The sequence below is a fragment of the Anguilla anguilla genome, chromosome 6 (genome assembly GCF_013347855.1).
Source record: "Anguilla anguilla isolate fAngAng1 chromosome 6, fAngAng1.pri, whole genome shotgun sequence".
Lineage (NCBI taxonomy): Eukaryota > Metazoa > Chordata > Actinopteri > Anguilliformes > Anguillidae > Anguilla > Anguilla anguilla.
The window spans coordinates 34,631,449-34,649,331 of NC_049206.1; the positions used below are offsets into that span (position 1 = coordinate 34,631,449).

General features: G+C 40.4%; 1 protein-coding gene across 3 annotated transcripts in view; it reads left to right on the forward strand.

Moving 5' to 3' along the window:
* Positions 1-13,172: 13,172 nt before the first annotated feature.
* riox1 (ribosomal oxygenase 1) overlaps positions 13,173-17,883 on the forward strand; it is a 161,582-nt gene continuing 156,871 nt past the window's right edge. The window contains exon 1 of one of the 3 annotated variants that reach the window (XM_035420895.1): positions 13,173-13,368. In XM_035420895.1, coding sequence (XP_035276786.1) covers positions 13,297-13,368 — 72 coding nt within the window. In that variant the 5' untranslated portion in view covers positions 13,173-13,296. The remainder of the gene's footprint in view (positions 13,369-17,883) is intronic. The other 2 variants (XM_035420894.1, XM_035420896.1) reach the window with 2 other exon arrangements.

Sequence of the window (17,883 nt, forward strand, 5' to 3'; positions counted from 1 at the left end):
TCATATCGTCCCATCCCCATACAAGAAAACATATGAGAGTACAGTGTAGAGAAATACATACAAGAGTTAATTATTAGGCCTACACATTTAGGTACTGTACAGCATTGTGTGACAATACTTTTAAATTATCTTTACATCTTTTATCAATGTTTCATCTTAAACGTTCATAAGTTCAAACTTCTTGACCACAACGAAGTGTCTCTTAACACAAAACTGGCCATAAGTCATCAATATTTTATACAATCGTGATATTCAGTAGATATGTTGGGTGAAGGTATATGATCATGACGACAAAACCATTTTAAAATTGCTCCATAGGGGGCGCAGTAGTGCCAATGCTTGGACCCCTCCCAACGCCGCTTGCGGCTTTAATTATTATTATTATTATTATTGTTATTATTATTATTGAACCTTCCAAACATAGCTACATGTTACTTTCTTTTTGTTTTGTAAGTCTTTTTTATTTTTATTATTATTTCACTTTTTTTCATTGTAAATACTGGCCACCTGTTTTCCACCTGTCTAAACGGCAATAAATCTCCCTTTGCATCTTCTTTTTGGTCTTCAGCATTGGTTTTCCACTGCCGTAAGGTCTGTCCTCCCACACAAAGCAAGCAGATAAATCAAGTGAATGTTATTACCTTGCTGTTCCAGTCTGCAATCACTTTTAACAAGAATTTAAATTTACGGATTTACAAAGCTTAGACTCATACAATAAAATCACAGATCTCCTTTCAACAACAGTAGCTAGGATGTAGCTAGCTCCCATAACACAGAATGGCTGAGTGCACACATCTTGACTGTAGTATTTAAACCAGTTAGAAGTTGTGGTTATCCTGCTTGTAACAGTCGACTGCCACTGAATGTTTGTATCATTCGGAAAAGTTAGCCATCTACAACTGTTCTACTGTCTAGCTAACTGGCTGGAGATAGTCAGGAAGACAGCTCGATAGCAAGCTTGTTAAACCTAATAGTTATTTATTTATATTGCTAACCACAACTTCTCACTGCATTTCAGTCTTGCTAGCTCGGCGTAGCTTTTCATATGTAGACTACGTATCTAGTAAGCTAGCTAATGTAATGTACAGTCTTGCTGAATGCTTCTATAAAAATATTGACTGCCTTATTTATTACTTTTACATGCAGAAATGTTATAAACCATATCAGAAATGGCTACAATGAGTCCTGTAGCTAGCCAGCAAAGCCACGGTTGCAGTTCCGTGGCCACAGTTTGTCAGACAATTTGAAAGCTTTTTCGGAGCGCACCCCTGTGGGTTAATGTCATTTTTCTGCATTTACCTTCGCCTTTAGGTACCCAGTGCGCACACTGTGGTACCAATGGCCCATGGTCAAACATGGCTGCGTGCATGAATTTGCTTCATGCGCCTTTGAGCAGCTCCCATATGAATCCATGGAACCGGTAAACGGAAGCTGTCTTCAGTTCTTGTATATCTCGATGGTTGCGGTGCACTGGACGCCATTTTGGTTTCTGCAACTTCGGCAATCGGAGCAAGCGGTGATGTCCGTTCCATACATAGACTGTATAAAAATATGGACAAAGCCACTGTGACGTCACCCATTGACTCTCCCTGGGTATGGAAAAAACGTTCTGAAGCCTAGGAAGTAGGGTTTGCGGGCTCCGCCATGTCGTCTATTTGGCAAGACAACCTGCCTGCAGCAAGCTGGGCAACCTCCACCAGATGGACCTCCACGCAGGGGACCAGAAGCACGTAACCCAATGAACAAGTGGAAGAATCAGAAATTACATAACCTCTACACTAGGAATGGACCCAAACAAATTATTCGTATACAGTTCGTTGGAGTGGAGTTTGAATGAGGATGTTGGGGGACCATTGCAAGATAGTGTAATATGGTGTGGGGATTTCAATACACATAATTCATTATGGGGGAGCAATAGCACAGATGCAAATGGGTTAGTTGTTGAAGAATTTATAGATGATCACTGTTTGGTGTGTATAAATAATGGGGAAGGAACACAATATAATAGCACGCAAAACACAGAAGCAGCACTTGACCTGACATTTGTATCTAGTGCAATAGCAGGTGTAAGCATGGAGTGTGATAAAGCATACTACAGTAGGTAGCGATCACTACCCTGTAGTGACTAAAGTTGGTATAAAGACTTATTATGATAAGGGGAGAAAAATACCCAGATGGAAATTGGGAAATGCTAATTGGGATGTTTTCCAAGAGATCATCAAAAACAGATGTAAGAAACTTCAAGAGGAGAACCAGATGGATGTAAACATATTCAACGATGAACTAGTTAATGAAATAATTCAATTCGCTGATGAAACAATCCCTAAGAGTACAGGAGCTAGACGTACCAAGAATGTACCCTAGAGGAACAGTAACTGTAACAAAGCCATAAAAGCCAGAAATAAAGCATTTGGACAACTCAGAAAACTCCACACTCAGGATGCTTTAATCCAGTATAAAAGGGCCCAGGCAATAGTAAGGAGAACAATAAGAACACAAAAACGCACATTCTGGAGGCAATATTGTAGCAATATTGGAAGAGACGTACAGCTGTAAGATGTCTGGGGCATGATCAGAAGAATGGGGGGGATCAGAAAAAATTATGAATTAGCAGTGATGAACAGTGGGGACAAAATGGCTGTCAACAACTTAGAAAAGGTTGAACTTCTGGCTCAAGCGTTTAGAAAAGTTCACAGTTCAGAATCTTACAGAGGAGGCCAGGCAGTGTAGGAACAGAATCTTAATGAAGAACCCCAAAATATTAGAGAAAATTGAGATGTCAGGAGATCCATTAGACCTGTTTTTCAGTATGTTTGAGCTGAAAAAAGCAATTAGTAGTGCTCGTGAGACCACTCCTGCGAAAGATGTTGTATGTTATAACGTTGGCACATATGACAGAGAATAGTGTTAAGACTGTTTAACAGGGTTTGGGATACTGGTCAACTTCCTTCAGTGTGGAAACAAGCAATAATAGTGCCCGTTCTAAAACCAGACCCCTCAGATCCTTCTAGTTACAGACCTATTGCCTTAACTTCCCATTTATGTAAAATCATGGAACGAATGGTCACAGAGAGGTTAACATATTTCCTAAGGTAAAGCTCTTTTGTCTCCCTGTCAAAGTGGGTTCCGAAGGGGTCGGAATACAATGGATTCTGTATTGTGCTTAGAATCAGACATCAGGAAAGCAGGGACCAACAAGGAAGTAGTGATAGCTGTCTTCTTTGATGTGGAAAAGGCATACGACATGCTGTGGAAAGAAGGGCTGCTTATTAAATTAAAGTCATTGGGAATTGGCGGTAGACCATATAATTGGGTTCTGGACTTCTTACTTGACAGGAAAATACAAGTAAGAGTGGGTGCGGAATACTCCAGTGTATATATGGTGGAGAATGGAACTCCGCAAGGTAGTGTATGTAGTCCGTTGTTATTCAACATAATGATCAATGACATCTTCTCTCAGGTTGAACACAGCATAGGAAATTTTTATATGTGGATGATGGGGCTCTGTGGATAAGAGGCCGCAATGTATCTTATGTCAATAAGAAAATGCAAGCAGCAATAGTTAAAGTGGAAAAATGGGCACGTAAATGGGGATTCAAACTATCTGTAGCAAAAACACAAGTAATTTGTTTTTCAAGACATCATAAAATCGCACCCATATCCTTAAAATTGTATGAACAACCTCTTGAGCAAGTAAAGGTTAATAGACTTCTTGGGGTTTGGTTTGATGAAAAGCTCACATGGAATGTTCATTTGGATAAAGTTAAGAACAAATGTAAAAAGGTCATCAAAATACTTTGTTGTTTGTCAGGATAGGAGTGGGGAGCAAGTCGAGCATCTCTGCAAAACATATACTGGGCACTCATGAGATCTGTCTTTGACTATGGGTGTGTAGCTTACATGTCAGCAGCAGAATCAAATCTCAAGAAGTTAGATGTATTACAAGCTCAGGCCCTGAGAATCTGTAGTGGATCATTCAAAACATCTCCAGTATCAGCGATGCAGGTGGAAATGGAAGAAATGCCTTTAAGGATCAGAAGAGTGAAGTTAATGCTGGCATACTGGGTTAATTTCCAGGGACAATGTGATACACATCCTACCAAGAGCGTTTTAACAGACTGCTGGGAACATAATGAGACAAATTTCATGAGTTTTGGGTGGACTGGTGATGCAAAGGTAAAAAACATAGGAATATATCAATTACAGTACAGCCCCATGGTTTCATTTTCTTCCATTCCTCCCTGGTTATTCCCCTTGCCAAGTGTAGACCACAACATACAGCAGGAATTGAAGGACAAGTCAGATCAACTTCTAGTATGGCGCATAGTCCAGAACTATTTTGATCAGCATTTTTCAGACTCAGTTTTTATATTTACAGATGGCTCCAAAGGTCCTGATACAGAGTGTGCAGGTGCAGCAGTATATATCCCAGTGAATGAGTCATATGTTATGAAAAGGGTATCAGACCATTTGTCAGTATATACCACAGAGCTATTGGCAATATTATTGGCCCTGCAGTGGATAGAGGAAAAGGAAATAAATAACACCGTTATTGCATCTGACAGCTTTTCAGCACTAACAAGCATAAGATCTGGCAGATCGTCATATAGAACAGATATAATCAATGAAATATTTCTTGTAATGTACAGGATGGAAATTAAGGGTATATCTACAGGCTACCTTTGGGTTCCTGCTCATGTTGGTGTGGAGGGAAATGAGCAGGTGGATATTGTGGCCAAACAAACACTCAGAATTAAGGATGTAGACATACAAGTTCCATTAAGCAAAGCTGAAGCTAAGACATTCATTAGGACATATGCACAAACAGTATGGCATGAGTATTGGGACATTAATGAAACTGGAAGACATCTATATAATATACAAAGACATGTTGGTGATGGGAGGAAGGTGGGCTGGAAAAGAAGGGAAGAAAATGTCATAATTTGTCTGAGAATAGGTCATACAGCTCTCAACCATATATTATGTAAAATAGGCAAGCAACCAACCGGAAAATGCACACACTGCAGCCAACCAGAAACAGTCGAACATGTACTACTTAAATGTAGAAAATACAATATAGAGAGAAATCACCTTTTCAGTCACTAAGGAAGGCAAAACACGATGACTTTTCATTGTCAGGTCTCTTGGAAAAAACAGCAGTTTTGGCTTTTGTTTTGTTTTTTTTTTGTTTTTTCTTTTGACTGTTAGGTGCGGACACTTCTGAAAGGATTAGGATTTAGAGAAGCACGAGCGCATCCCGGCTTGGGATTTCCGGCCGGGGTTAGCCGTGTAGAAAGACCTTTAAAAGGTTTAAATAGGGAAAGCGCCAGTTCGAGGAGTGTTTGCGGTAGCTAGGAGTAGGTAGCTGACTACTGCGGCCACTGACTGTCGGGTGAAGCGGGTTTTTTTTTTTGAAACAGGGAAAACGGTGGTTTGGAAGTGCGGTGCGGCGCGAAGTTTTGAATTTGTTTTTTTTATTTTTAATTTTTATTTTGTTTGCTTCTTACTGGTTCACTGGATTAAATCGATTGAGTGTTAGATTTGGCAATCGGTAGTCGGTCGAGTGAGGAGTAAAGGGTGGGGGTGTCGGCCGATGGCCTGTATAGGTCCGGTAGCGAGACTCTCACGCTGCTTCTCGTTGACTGTGGTAACATGGCGGGGAAGGAGGTAAGTGAAGACAGCTACAACAGCATGGAGTTGAATGAGGAGGAGGGGTATGGGGGTGAATGGGAACAGGTGGGGAAGGGAGGTGGGCGTCGGACGGCTAAGAGGAAGAAAAAGAGTGATGGTAATCTAGGAGAAACAGAGAGTGAGGGACGGGAGGATGAGGCGTTCAAAGGAGTTCAAAGAGAGGATCCCTTAATGTTGTAGTGAGGTTTGAGGGAGAAGGTGGAGTGAAGAAAACGGACCTGCTTAGACTCACGTTTAATCAGAGCACAAGTAGGTGAACTCAAGTTTGCGAGAGTGCTAGGGGATGGTAATTTGCTAATTAGATGTAACTCTGAGAACCAAGTAGAAAAGGCAAGAAAGCTACTGTGTATAGGAAAAGTTAAAGTCGCAAAAACAGTGAAAGTTGGAGAGTCGAGTCTCAATGGGTGTAAGGGGGTGATAACAGGGATCCCCCTTAGTGTAAGTGTGGATCAGGTATAAAACCGAAATGCTGTAACTGTGGAGGTGAACATAGTGTTGCGTACTGGGGATGTGAAGCAATGAACCGTGAGGTTGCAGTACAGAAGGTTAGAACAAAAGAGAAAGTATCTTATGCCGAGGCAGCTAAGATGGCTGGACAGGAGAAACTGAATGACAAGCAGGGGGGAGGGAAAGAGCAAACGGCGGCAAGTATAATACAAGAGGTGGAAAAGAAGTGGTTGATAGAGAAAAAGAAACTGGTGACGTTTACAGCGGGAGTTATAAACGCAACTGCGGATGTAAATTCAAAAATGGAAAGAATCAAGATTGTCAAAGCAGCTGTGCATCATCTGGGTATAAGAGGATTAAAATGGAAGGAAGTCAGGGAGGAGTTAAGTGTTCAGGCAAGTCAAGAAACACAATGTATTGGGTTATAGTAGTAGTGATGTTAATTCCCCAATGGAACACAAGAAGCTTGATTGCTAATGGCCAGGATTTTAAAAAGTTCATTTTTAGTCAGAAGGAAAAACCAGACCTGCTGCGTATCCAGGAGTCATGGTTAAAACCAAGTTTAGATTTTATAATAAATGAATACGTGGCAATCAGGCGGGACAGGAAGGATGGGGCAGGAGGGGGTTGTGTCACCTTTGTGAAGGAGGGCATTCCTTATAGAAATATTGATTGAGTGTGTGGTTATTGAAGTGTGGGCAGAAAGGAAGAACCTGGTGTAATGTTCTGTGCAAGGACCCAAACGCAGACCAGGAAAATCCAAAAAACGTCTTTATTCAATCCAAAGTTCAAAGCCAGGTAATCAGAGATAGGACGGTACAAAATCGAGTTTCCAAAAGAATAGTGGTAAACGGGCAAAAAATCTAAAACCAGGAGATCAGATAGGCGAAGGTACAAAGGAACAGGCAAAAGAGAAGTCAAAACAAAGCGAAGGTCAAACCAGAAAGCAATAAAACAAAAGTGGCAGGCAAACTCAAAGTCATACGGAAAAGGCATCTCAGGAATCTCGATAAACAAAGGCTTACAAAACATCGGCACAGTGAATACAATCAACATTCTGACAGGGAGCTGGTGGAAAAGACTGACATTTATACACTGGGGAAGGTAACAATCAAGGAGGGGTTACGTGAGTGAGGGCGGAGTAACAAACAACATCCAGGTGAAGAACATTAGGATAACTAATTAAATGACAGAGGACTGACAAAACGCGGACTGGAATCACATAGACAACAATGATAACAGACGGCCTGGGTTTAGCAGGTAAAACACGTGCAGAGAGAGAGGTGCAGTTAGAGCAAGAGACAGGTGCAGGCATTGCAGAACTCAGCGTTAGGGCAGACTAGAAAGAAAAGGGGCGGAGCTACAGCGCAGCATGGAAGGGGAGAATGGTTAATGTATTAGTATAGTGATTTAAACTATCAAAAACCCAAAACTAGTGTTTGTTAATCCATTAGTAATATTAACATGTTAGTATATTAATGAGGTTAGTACTTTACAATCTATAAGTTAGTAAGGATTAGTAGAAATTAGTAAAACTAGATATAAGCAGGAAGTAAGTAAAACGAGACTGGAAAGAATGGGGGAAACCACAAAAACCCGGAACCACCGGAATAGTGAAATCACGCAAATACAGGGGAGTGAAGCAGCTCAGGGAACACAGACACAGAGACGGCACTGGGGAGACAAGTGACCAGGAGAATGAAAATACTGGGACGGAGGATGTGAAAAATAATAAACTTACAGAAACATAAAATAAACACTAACAGCAAACAGATACTAATACAGACTACAACACCTGGTGGTTATAAATTTCTATAATCCATGCAGGAAATTAGAACTCAGCAGACTGGAAGATATAGAACAGGGGTGGCCAACTCCGGTCCTGGGGAGCCGCAGGGTCTGCGGGTTTTTGTTTTGACCTTAAATACAACAACCACTTACACAAAATAAACCAGGTGAGGTGAGTTAACTATGTAATCAACTGCTTTAATTGATCAATTAAGTGCCGAGTAAAAACAAAAGCCAGCAGACCCTGCGGCTCTCCAGGACCTGGGTTGGCCACTCCTGATATAGAAGGATTAAATAGAGGAAGCATTGTGTGGTGTGGAGACACAAGGATAGATGTGAACACTGGAAAGGAGTCTGTAATAGATCTGACGTTAGTAACCAATACCTTAGCGCCTTTGTGCGAATGGGATGTGTATCAGGAAGGGACCATAGGTAGTGACTATTATCCAATATACAGTAAAATAAATATAGTAATGATACAGAATACAGAGAACACAGGTGGTAAATGGATTTTTGGAAAAGCTAACTGGGGAAATTTCATGACTGAAAGTGATAAACATCTACAGAAGATTAGCGACAATATGAATATAGAAATGAGTAACTGCAAAATATTGCAGGGTATAATGGCAGCTGCAATAAGTTGTATTCCTAAAAGTACAGGTAGGACAAAGAGGAAATTAGTACCTTGGTGGGATGATAAGTGCAAACAAGCAGTAAAGAGTAGGAACAAGGCATTTAAACTGGTCAAAAGAGCCCATAATTTTGCATTTGGTCCAGTACAAAAAAGCACAGGCAATGGTTAAGAAAACGATAAGACAGACAAAGAGGTCATATTGGAGGAAGTTCTGTGGGTCAATTGGGAACACCACTCAGATAGGAGAAGTTTTGGGAATGATAAAGAAAATGGGAGGAGATAGGAGGGAATGGAACTACCCTGTCCTGAGCACCGGAAATGAAGTGGCGATAACCAATAAAGAAAAGGCTGAATTACTTTTAAAAACTTTTGTTACAGTACACAGTTCCTATAATCTGAATGAGGAAGAAAAGCAAGGCAGGGAAAAAACCAAAGCTGGAAACATGGATGCACTAAGGAGAAAGAATACCAGTGGAAATGAACTAGATGTCCCATTTACTGTTGGAGAGATGAAGAGGGCATTAGCCAAAACAGGAATGAGTGCACCGGGAAAAGATGGAATAAGCTATATAATGATTAAACATTTAAGTGAAGGAGGATTAAATAAATTGCTGATGTTATTCAATAAAGTGTGGAAGGAGGGGCGAGTCCCTATGTGTCATGGTTCTGTGTTTTGTCTTTGTTTTTCCTTGTTGGGCCACCAGATGGCGACACTTCTGTTTTGTGTCCTGCTCCCCCGGTTTAATTGTTTTATTGTTTTCAATTGTCCAATTATTGTTTTTGGTTGTCTCGTTTTCCCTTCCCTCGCTGTGGCCTGATTGTTCATTGTGCCCTCCTGTGTCTCGTCAGTGTTGTGTCTATTTAAGTTTCCCTTCTCCCTGACTCAGGTGCTGGATCCTTGTTGTTGTTAGTTTGTTCGTTCGTGCCTCTGATCGTGTTTCCGCCCCGTGTGTTTCCTGCTAAGAGTTGCCTCCAGTGTTTTTGCCACGTTCCTTTTCTTGTGTTTTTGGATTGTTGGATTTTCTTTGTTTCCTTAGTTTTGAAAATCTTACTTTGTTTTTTAGGACTTGCCCTGCGCGGCTTCGTTTTTGTTTCCTTTTGTTTTTTGGTCAAATTAAAAGCTACACTCCTGGTTTTGCGTTACTCTGGATTTTGAGTGTTTTTTTGACTCTGCGTTTGGGTCCATCCCCTCGCCCACCCTGACACTGAGCTGGAAAGAAGCAATCATAATTCCAATCAGAAAGCCTGGGAAAGATCCTAGTAAGCCAGGAAACTATAGACCCATTGCTTGAACGTCACATATATGCAAACTAATGGAACGGATGGTTAATGAGAGGCTCATGCACTTTCTGGAGAAAGGGGGACTGATGGCTGCATATCAGAGTGGATTTAGGAGAGGCAGGAACACAATGGATCCAGTTCTATGTTTACAGGATGAGATCAGAAAAGCCCAGGTGAATAAAGAGATTGTGGCTGCAGTACTTTTCGATGTGGGAAAAAGCTTATGCTATGGAAAGAAGGGTTGTTAATCAAGCTTCATAAAATGAGAATTGAGGGAAACGTCTTCAATTGGATTAGGGATTTTCTAAGTGATAGGTCAATTCAGGTCAAGATAGGGTCAGAGGTCTCAGGTAAACATGTTGTAGAAAATGGTACGCCCCAGGGGAGTGTTGTAAGTCCTACTTTATTTTCAGTCATGATAAATGATATATTTGAAAGTATACCGTTAGGCATGGGAAGGTCTCTGTTTGCAGATGATGGGGCTTTATGGAAGAGGGGAGGGAACCTAGAACATATAGTTAAGAAATTACAAGAAGGGATAAATCGAGTGGAAAGATGGCGAATAGAATTGGGTTTTAAATTCTCTGTGGAAAAAAACTAAAATTATGTTCTTCACAAGTAAGAAAATCAGGGAAGCAAGGAATCTGAAGTTATACGGAAGTAACCTAGAGAGAGTAGAATGCGTTCGTTTCTTGGGAGTACATTTTGATCCCAGACTAACATGGAAAGAGCATATAAGAAGCATAGTGGAAAAAAGTAAGAAAGCCATTAATGTTATGAGATGTCTTGCTGGGCTGGAATGGGGAGCTGATATAGCGTCATTGAAGTATATATATGTAGCGCTAATCCGGGCAAGAATTGATTATGGTAGTGTGGTGTATGGCTCAGCAGCCAAGACTGTGCTGTCAGACCTGGATGTGGTGCAGGCTCGTGCTCTGAGGATTTGCCTAGGGTCAGTAAAAACGGCGCCAGTGTGTGCACTGCAAATTGAGGCAGAAGAAATGCCTCTCTGGATTCGTAGGAAACAGTTGATGGCCAATTACTGGATAAATCTAAGGGCACACACAGAAAGTCATCCAACTAAGAGGGTATTGGAGGCTAGTTGGGAGAGGGAAAAAGCAAAAAAAAAAAAAATGCTTTGGATGGGTAGGCAAGGACGTTGCAGAACAAATGCAAATTCATGAAATTGAATTTTGTCCAACTGTGTTGTGGCCTGTGAGACCAGTCTGGATGTTGCGAAATGCTTATGTGGACATGGAACTATTGAATATAAAGCACAGAAATAAAACAGCAGATTTAGTTCAGGAATATTACATGCATAGGGACAGGAATTACAATGACTATTTACAGATTTTTACAGATGGGTCAAAGGATCCAATAACAGAGGTGACAGGGGCTGCAGTGGTGATTCCCAGTCACCAGACTGGAATCAGTAAGAGAACGTCAGATTATTTGAGCATATATGCTGTTGAGCTAATTGCAGTTCTGTTAGGATTAGAGTGGGTGGAAGGAGTGACGGCAAATAATATACTCATCTGTAGTGACTCTGTATCAGCATTGTCAAGCATTAAAACAGGATCAGGAAGTAATCACCAAGACATATTATATGAACTGTTGTTTAATAATTCAAGGATAACTAATCAAGGGAAAAACATAAAGTTAATGTGGGTACCAGCACATTCAGGAATCCAGGGAAATGAAAAAGCAGATAAATTGGCGAAGGAGGCGGTAAGGAGAGAGTATGTGGACCTTAATGTTAAACTTTCAAAATCAGAGGGGAAAAGCATCATTTGGAGGGGAGTAATCAAACAATGGCAACAACATTGGGATAGTGAAACAAAAGGAAGACGTTTATATAAAATACAAAATAAAGTAGGAATGGTAAGAAACAGTGGAACGGATAGAAGAGAGCAAGTAATCATCAGTAGATTAAGAATTGGTCACAGCAACTTGAATAGCACACTATTTATGATAGGAAAACATCCAACTGGCTATTGCGATCAGTGCCAGGAATCAGAAACAGTGGAACATGTCCTGATTGAATGCAGGAAGTATGAGGAAGAAAGAAGGGTAATGTTTACAGGATTACAGAGACTAGGAGTGGAGGCAAGGCTTACAGATCTGTTTGAGTGTGGGGACACGGTGGAGGGAAAGAAGGTGATATTTAGTTTTTTGAGGGCAACTGGAATAAGTAACAGGATATAAGAGATCTAGACAGCAGTACATGGTTAGATCCAGAAGGAGGCGGTAATGCAACTAAAAAGGATGCCAACTGCCGTAAAACACCAAAGAAGGAGAAGAAGAAGAAGAAGAAGCTTCCTGCAAGCAGGTTCTCTTGCGTTTTGGTCGCTTGGGTGCAGCGTCAAAGAGGCTGCGTCCGAATAGTCAAAAAAATGACGTCCTATGTCTTTTCCTAACCACTTTTCCTTGACCTCGATGGAAAACGTCATGAGGTTAAGGAAAGATGTGAAGGAGAATTCAAAAGGACTCAGGAAAAGACAACCGCGGTGCTAAGAGAATCCGACTGCACTTACACTAGGCTACGTAATTATGCGACGCCGATTGTTATTGACGTGGGTCTGCCGTAGTAAACTACAACGTTCCGAAGATGGACTACTAAAAGCGCATCTTAGATACTTCGCGAAGAACTGTGAACTGTGCGTTCTTACCTTGTTGTTTCATGCAGGGTATATAAACGTGGACAACCCGGTGAAAAATATTACTTCATTACCAAGGGTGGAATTAAAATAAAAAAGTAATATAGGCTACCAGTTACAAAAGTGAAACGAAATGGTTGTCACATTGAGAATGGTTGCTCACGCTCACCCTCCTGCCCACTCATATTTATCGACATGAATCCCAATCAGTATGATTGTATGAAAATAATTCACTAAATTTAATGCAAGATAGGCATAACATGTTAGACCTAAAAATCTACTACTGTACATATCATCATTCTTAAGTTTCAAAAATGTTGAATTAAAAACATCATCTGGCTAAAAACGTCTCATATCCATAGACAGACTTCCGTGTTATGGTTAATATGCTGATTATGATCTGATTATAAACCTATGCATATAATAGCTTAGGAACCACCACACAACTCAGTCATGTTGATCGTTTGTTTTCGTAAACGGCCGAATGGTGCTTCGCTTTAAATGTTGCTGCCGTAAGGAACTGTGTGACGGCATTATCTCCTTTCCTTTCGTAAAGGACGGTCCAGTGTGCCCTATGCTAAAGGAGATAAGACAGGAAGCATTGAAGCACATTTCCTTAGCATTTAGAGAATTCGAACAGCTCTTATCATGGCTGCCACTTAGATATTTCCGGGTCATTTCACTCAGTTAGGAACCTTCCTAAGCAAAAAAGACTATTCGGACGCAGCCAGATATTTCTGGCAGCGTCCTCTATTCCGTCTGTCGCAATTTGATGACGTCATCACAAGTGGTGCCACCATGGAGAATACGCATGTCTCAGCCTTCTCTATTTACGAAAGAGTATTGCAACAAACTCCTCAGCCAATTGAGGTATGCGTTGTTTTCTCTTTAATTACATATTTTAGTTGCTGCAGTAATCAGTGTCTCATGTTCAGCTGGAACTTGACGTTGTAAAATGTTGACGGTCACTCCTCATGCCCAGTATATGTGCGTGGGGTATTCGCATTTATTTTCAAGTAGCCGATTACGTTGTCATACATTTTTTTCCCGACCGTGAAGAATGATTTACTTGTTTACATCACTGAACTCTATAGATGTGGCTACTGAGTAAATCTTTTGTTGTTTTCGTCGCAGCACTTCCTACACAAGCAATATCGGAACCGCTATCCTAAAATTTCTTCTTACCGTGAAGAGTGCCTGACCGGCAACCGGCAACCGGCGCAATTACATCGACTAGTGTTGGGGAAAAGGCTATGTGTTGTAAATGCATTTAGATCAGACATGAAAATAAATAAACATTCATCAATCACACTCAGTCTGTTTGTAGTGTCATCATTGCGATGAGTGTTTTAAACCATATAGCGCTGCACCGTTATATGGTTTAAAACACTCATCGCAATGATGACACTACAAAGGGAAAAGAAAAAATATAGGCTGCTTGTGAACTTTAAATATAGACCCTCTAGCCTGACTTTGACAACTCTGGGACTACGTATACTGGCTCACGTTTTAGTTAATAATACTCAAAAGTAACTTTAACATCGAGTCAGAACTAGTGGCTTAATAGCCTGCTAGTTTTGTAATTTAGTACCATTTTCTGGAACCTACATGAGTATACTTCATGCACTAAAAGTTGTAAGTTGTTCCAGCATAATTCAGGGCTGTATCCATTGTTAGTACATAAGAAAAGTGAAGTGAGCCTCAGCCATGTTCTTGGGTTCATGAAACTGTCTGCACAGGCAAACATGTTATTATTGAGAAATCATTGAAAATTCATCGAAATCAGACAGCACCTCATCCATGAACTCCCCCCAGTGCCAGAAAGAACACAAAAATACATCCCAGTTCAAAGCTTCATGTATCCATGTCTCTTTGTACATAAAGTCACCAATATGTCATTGTCCACTACTAAATCTTTAGGAACTGCTCAGGTGTCTGAACCATTTGTACTGGTTGGGATGGATCTTGCTGGGAAGCTGACGGCAACTCCAGGAGGCAATATGTACATATGCCTCATGGTTGACCACAAAACAAAGTGGGCCAAGGCCTGTCCACTAGTTTTACCAAGCTGAGGATGAAGCATAATGCATTGTGGAATTTTTGGGGCTCTTAAAATAATTCTCACTGACTGAGGAGGGGAATTTGGGAATAAGGTGCTGTCCTATTATCCTACTACTTGAATAAAGGAACTTTGACAAGATTGACCCTGTAAAGTTTTATAAGCACACTAATATAGAATTCCTTCTTAAAATAAGAAAGTCTACTTGGTACACTTTTGAACAAGTATAGGCCTAGACATCAGGAAAATGTACTTTTTGTTTCCATTTTCTCCCATTTTCTCCCCAATTTAGGCCTAGTCGTTAGGCTATACCAATTCCCCATGTGTATCACACAGTCCTGGTCGATGCGCTATCCTTCTGTTGGTCTGGGGAGGGTGTAGACTACCACATGCCTCCTCCGATACATGTGGAGTTGCCAGCTGCTTATTTTCACCTGACAGGGAGGAGTTTCACTGGGAGAGCTTAACGTGCACGGAGGTTCACGTTATCTCCCCCAGATCCCCTCCCTGCTGAACAGGCGCCCGAGCAACCAGTAGGAGTCTCTAATGCAACAATCAGGACTCATACCCTCACCGGCTTCCCACCCGCGAACACTGCTAATATTGTTCGGAGGAACGTCTGACCAAGCCGGAGGTACCGCTGAGGAAAATGTACTTAAGCTTACACTTGAACTTTGTTGCAACATTTAGCACACCAAGTATTCTCAAGTAGGCTGCAAAATTTATACTAAAATACTTAACTAGTAGTAAGTCACTAAAGCTCAGTGAATGTTTAAGTTACTTCTGAGTTTAAAAAAACTACAGTCAGCCAGTTTAACCTCTTAGCGAAAAGCCCCTAGTGGTCGACACGCCTGCGTGCCGAGATTATTGAACTCAGACTTTCAGTGCTACTGCAACCAAAGTATGAGTTAAAAACAGAAACGCGTTGTTTTAGTTTCTTTAGTTGATGATATATGACAACTATGCCGAATACAGAGTTTCGCAGCGCCACCATTGTCGCTCTGGTCGTTCATTTAACACGCACCACCTCCCTGTAGTCTCATCTACAACTACACCCCCCACCCATGACATAAGGCGCTTTTCCACTGTAGGGCCGAATGGTTTCCAGGCCCGCTCCGTGCTGTTCCGCGTTGCTCAGGACTCGTGGGAACAGTTACCATTTCTGTTTCCATCTGTCAGGCTGCTAAAACCAGGACTAGGAAGTATCTAAGAAAAACTAGTGACAACAGCAAGTGACACGGTGAATCAGCGACGGCGTCCCGTTGTGTAGGCTACAGTGTCAAATATCGACATTATATAATAGCGCTAACCTAAGTCAATGTCAATTCCGTCATGGCAACAAGATAAACCCAACAATAGCCCTAAGATATGCCAATGCAGCAGTGAAAACGCTGCTCACTGAATAAGGAAATAAACGAGAAAGTTTTAAAAAATGATACCATGTCATTCTACAGCCAATATCTGGGACTAAATATTGAATAAATATACAACCTTACCGTTGGTTTTATGCGTAGAGGTGTCCCTTTTGAGACTGAGTGATCATATATTGTCTTGGACAATCCATTTGTGAAATATACGCGCATTTGTGATGCCTGGGTACCATCCAAAATAGCTGTGCGTAATACCACACGTGTTGTTCATGGCGTTGTCGCCCTTTTTAGTACAGTCTGGCTTGATTGACAATTAATTTATTCAGTAGGTGAGAATATAAGCTTTCTAACAATGTATAACATGTCTAATTTTGCTTTTGGAATAGTGTTTTATAGGTCAGCGTAACAGAAATTTTTATTATCATCGCATTCACTTACGCATTCACTCTGTGGTAGCAGTGAAAGACGCTGCACCTAACGAAACGTGGTCAACGATTTTTCGTAATGTCTTGGAAAATACTATTATTATTAAGGACGTCTGGGCATATCTAAGCCATATGTTTGCTGATAGACCTAGCTGACATCGTTTTCTGGAGCAAAACAGAATCAAACAGTATCATGTATTTACTGTCTCTGTCTCCATCTACTGAACATAGACAAGATTTCATCATTGCTATGCAAGTATTACTGCTCAAAATCTTTTGGTTATATATGTTATTTTTGAAATTGAGTGTCTTTAAATAGGTTAGTGGTATTATATAATGTGGATATTTCACACTGTAATGCAAGCGTTAGTTAGTAGTGTTATAGTTTTTGTGAAGCATGCAACAGTGATGACGTGAGAGTTGGAACATTGCCAAAACGTTGTGGCTGGTTGAAAATTGTTTTGATGTCGTCCCATCCCCATACCAGAAAACATACGAAAGTACAGAGTATAGAAATACATACAAAAGTTAGCCTAATTATTACATTTAGGTACTGTACTGCATTGTGTGACAATATCTTTGCATTATTTTTAAAATCTGATAGCAATGTTTCATCTTAAACCTTCATAAGGGGCTCATTTATATGCTTTATAATGGACAAAAAGCATTTTATTCATTTCTGGAGAGATTTTGGATATGTTTCTGAACCCCTAGATATTTTAGACCACTGTACTGACAGAAAGCTTGTAATTTCCACTTGAAAATGATGCAACAGTGAGTTTCTTGAGTCAAAACGTGGATTTGTTGTGAAATACGTGAATATGTTGTGATTTACAGCAATGCATAATTTAGACATTTTGGATAGATTTGGAGACGCTGGGTACACTGCTTAGTTTTTGCTTTATAGGCTACATTACTGTGCAAAAGTCTTAGGCACTCTAGATTTTTTAATATAATACATAGTATATATTTAGCCTGGGATTACCTGAAGAGCCAGAAGCAAGCGAAACAGCCAAAAGTCTGCAGAAGAACTGTGGCAAGTTCTCCAAAATGCTTGGAACAACCTACCAGCCGATTTTCTTATAAAACTACAGGACAGTGTACCTAAGAGAATTGATGTAGTTTTAAAGGCGAAGGGTGGTCACACCAAACATTGATTTTATTTAGTTTTTAACTATTTACTGCTCTTTATATTATTTTTTTGATATTTATAACCTGTAATTTCATTATTTTTGAAAGCATCTTAGCTGTACAGCATTTTTTACATGTGCCTAAGACTTTTGCACAGTTCTGTACATCTATAGTAGTTCTGCATATCCACCCTTAGAATTTATGAACTTAGAACTTATGGTCAAGAAGTTTTTGATCCAGCACATGTAGCCTATAGTTTAACCTCATGTAGGCCTATATATGCAATCTCTCAGTATTTCATTGCAAACTAAAAAAGTGCAAATTCATTTTTTCATTTTTTGTCTAGACAGTTGCATTTGTGGCACTTTATTTCTTCCAAAATTATGAATATAAACTAATC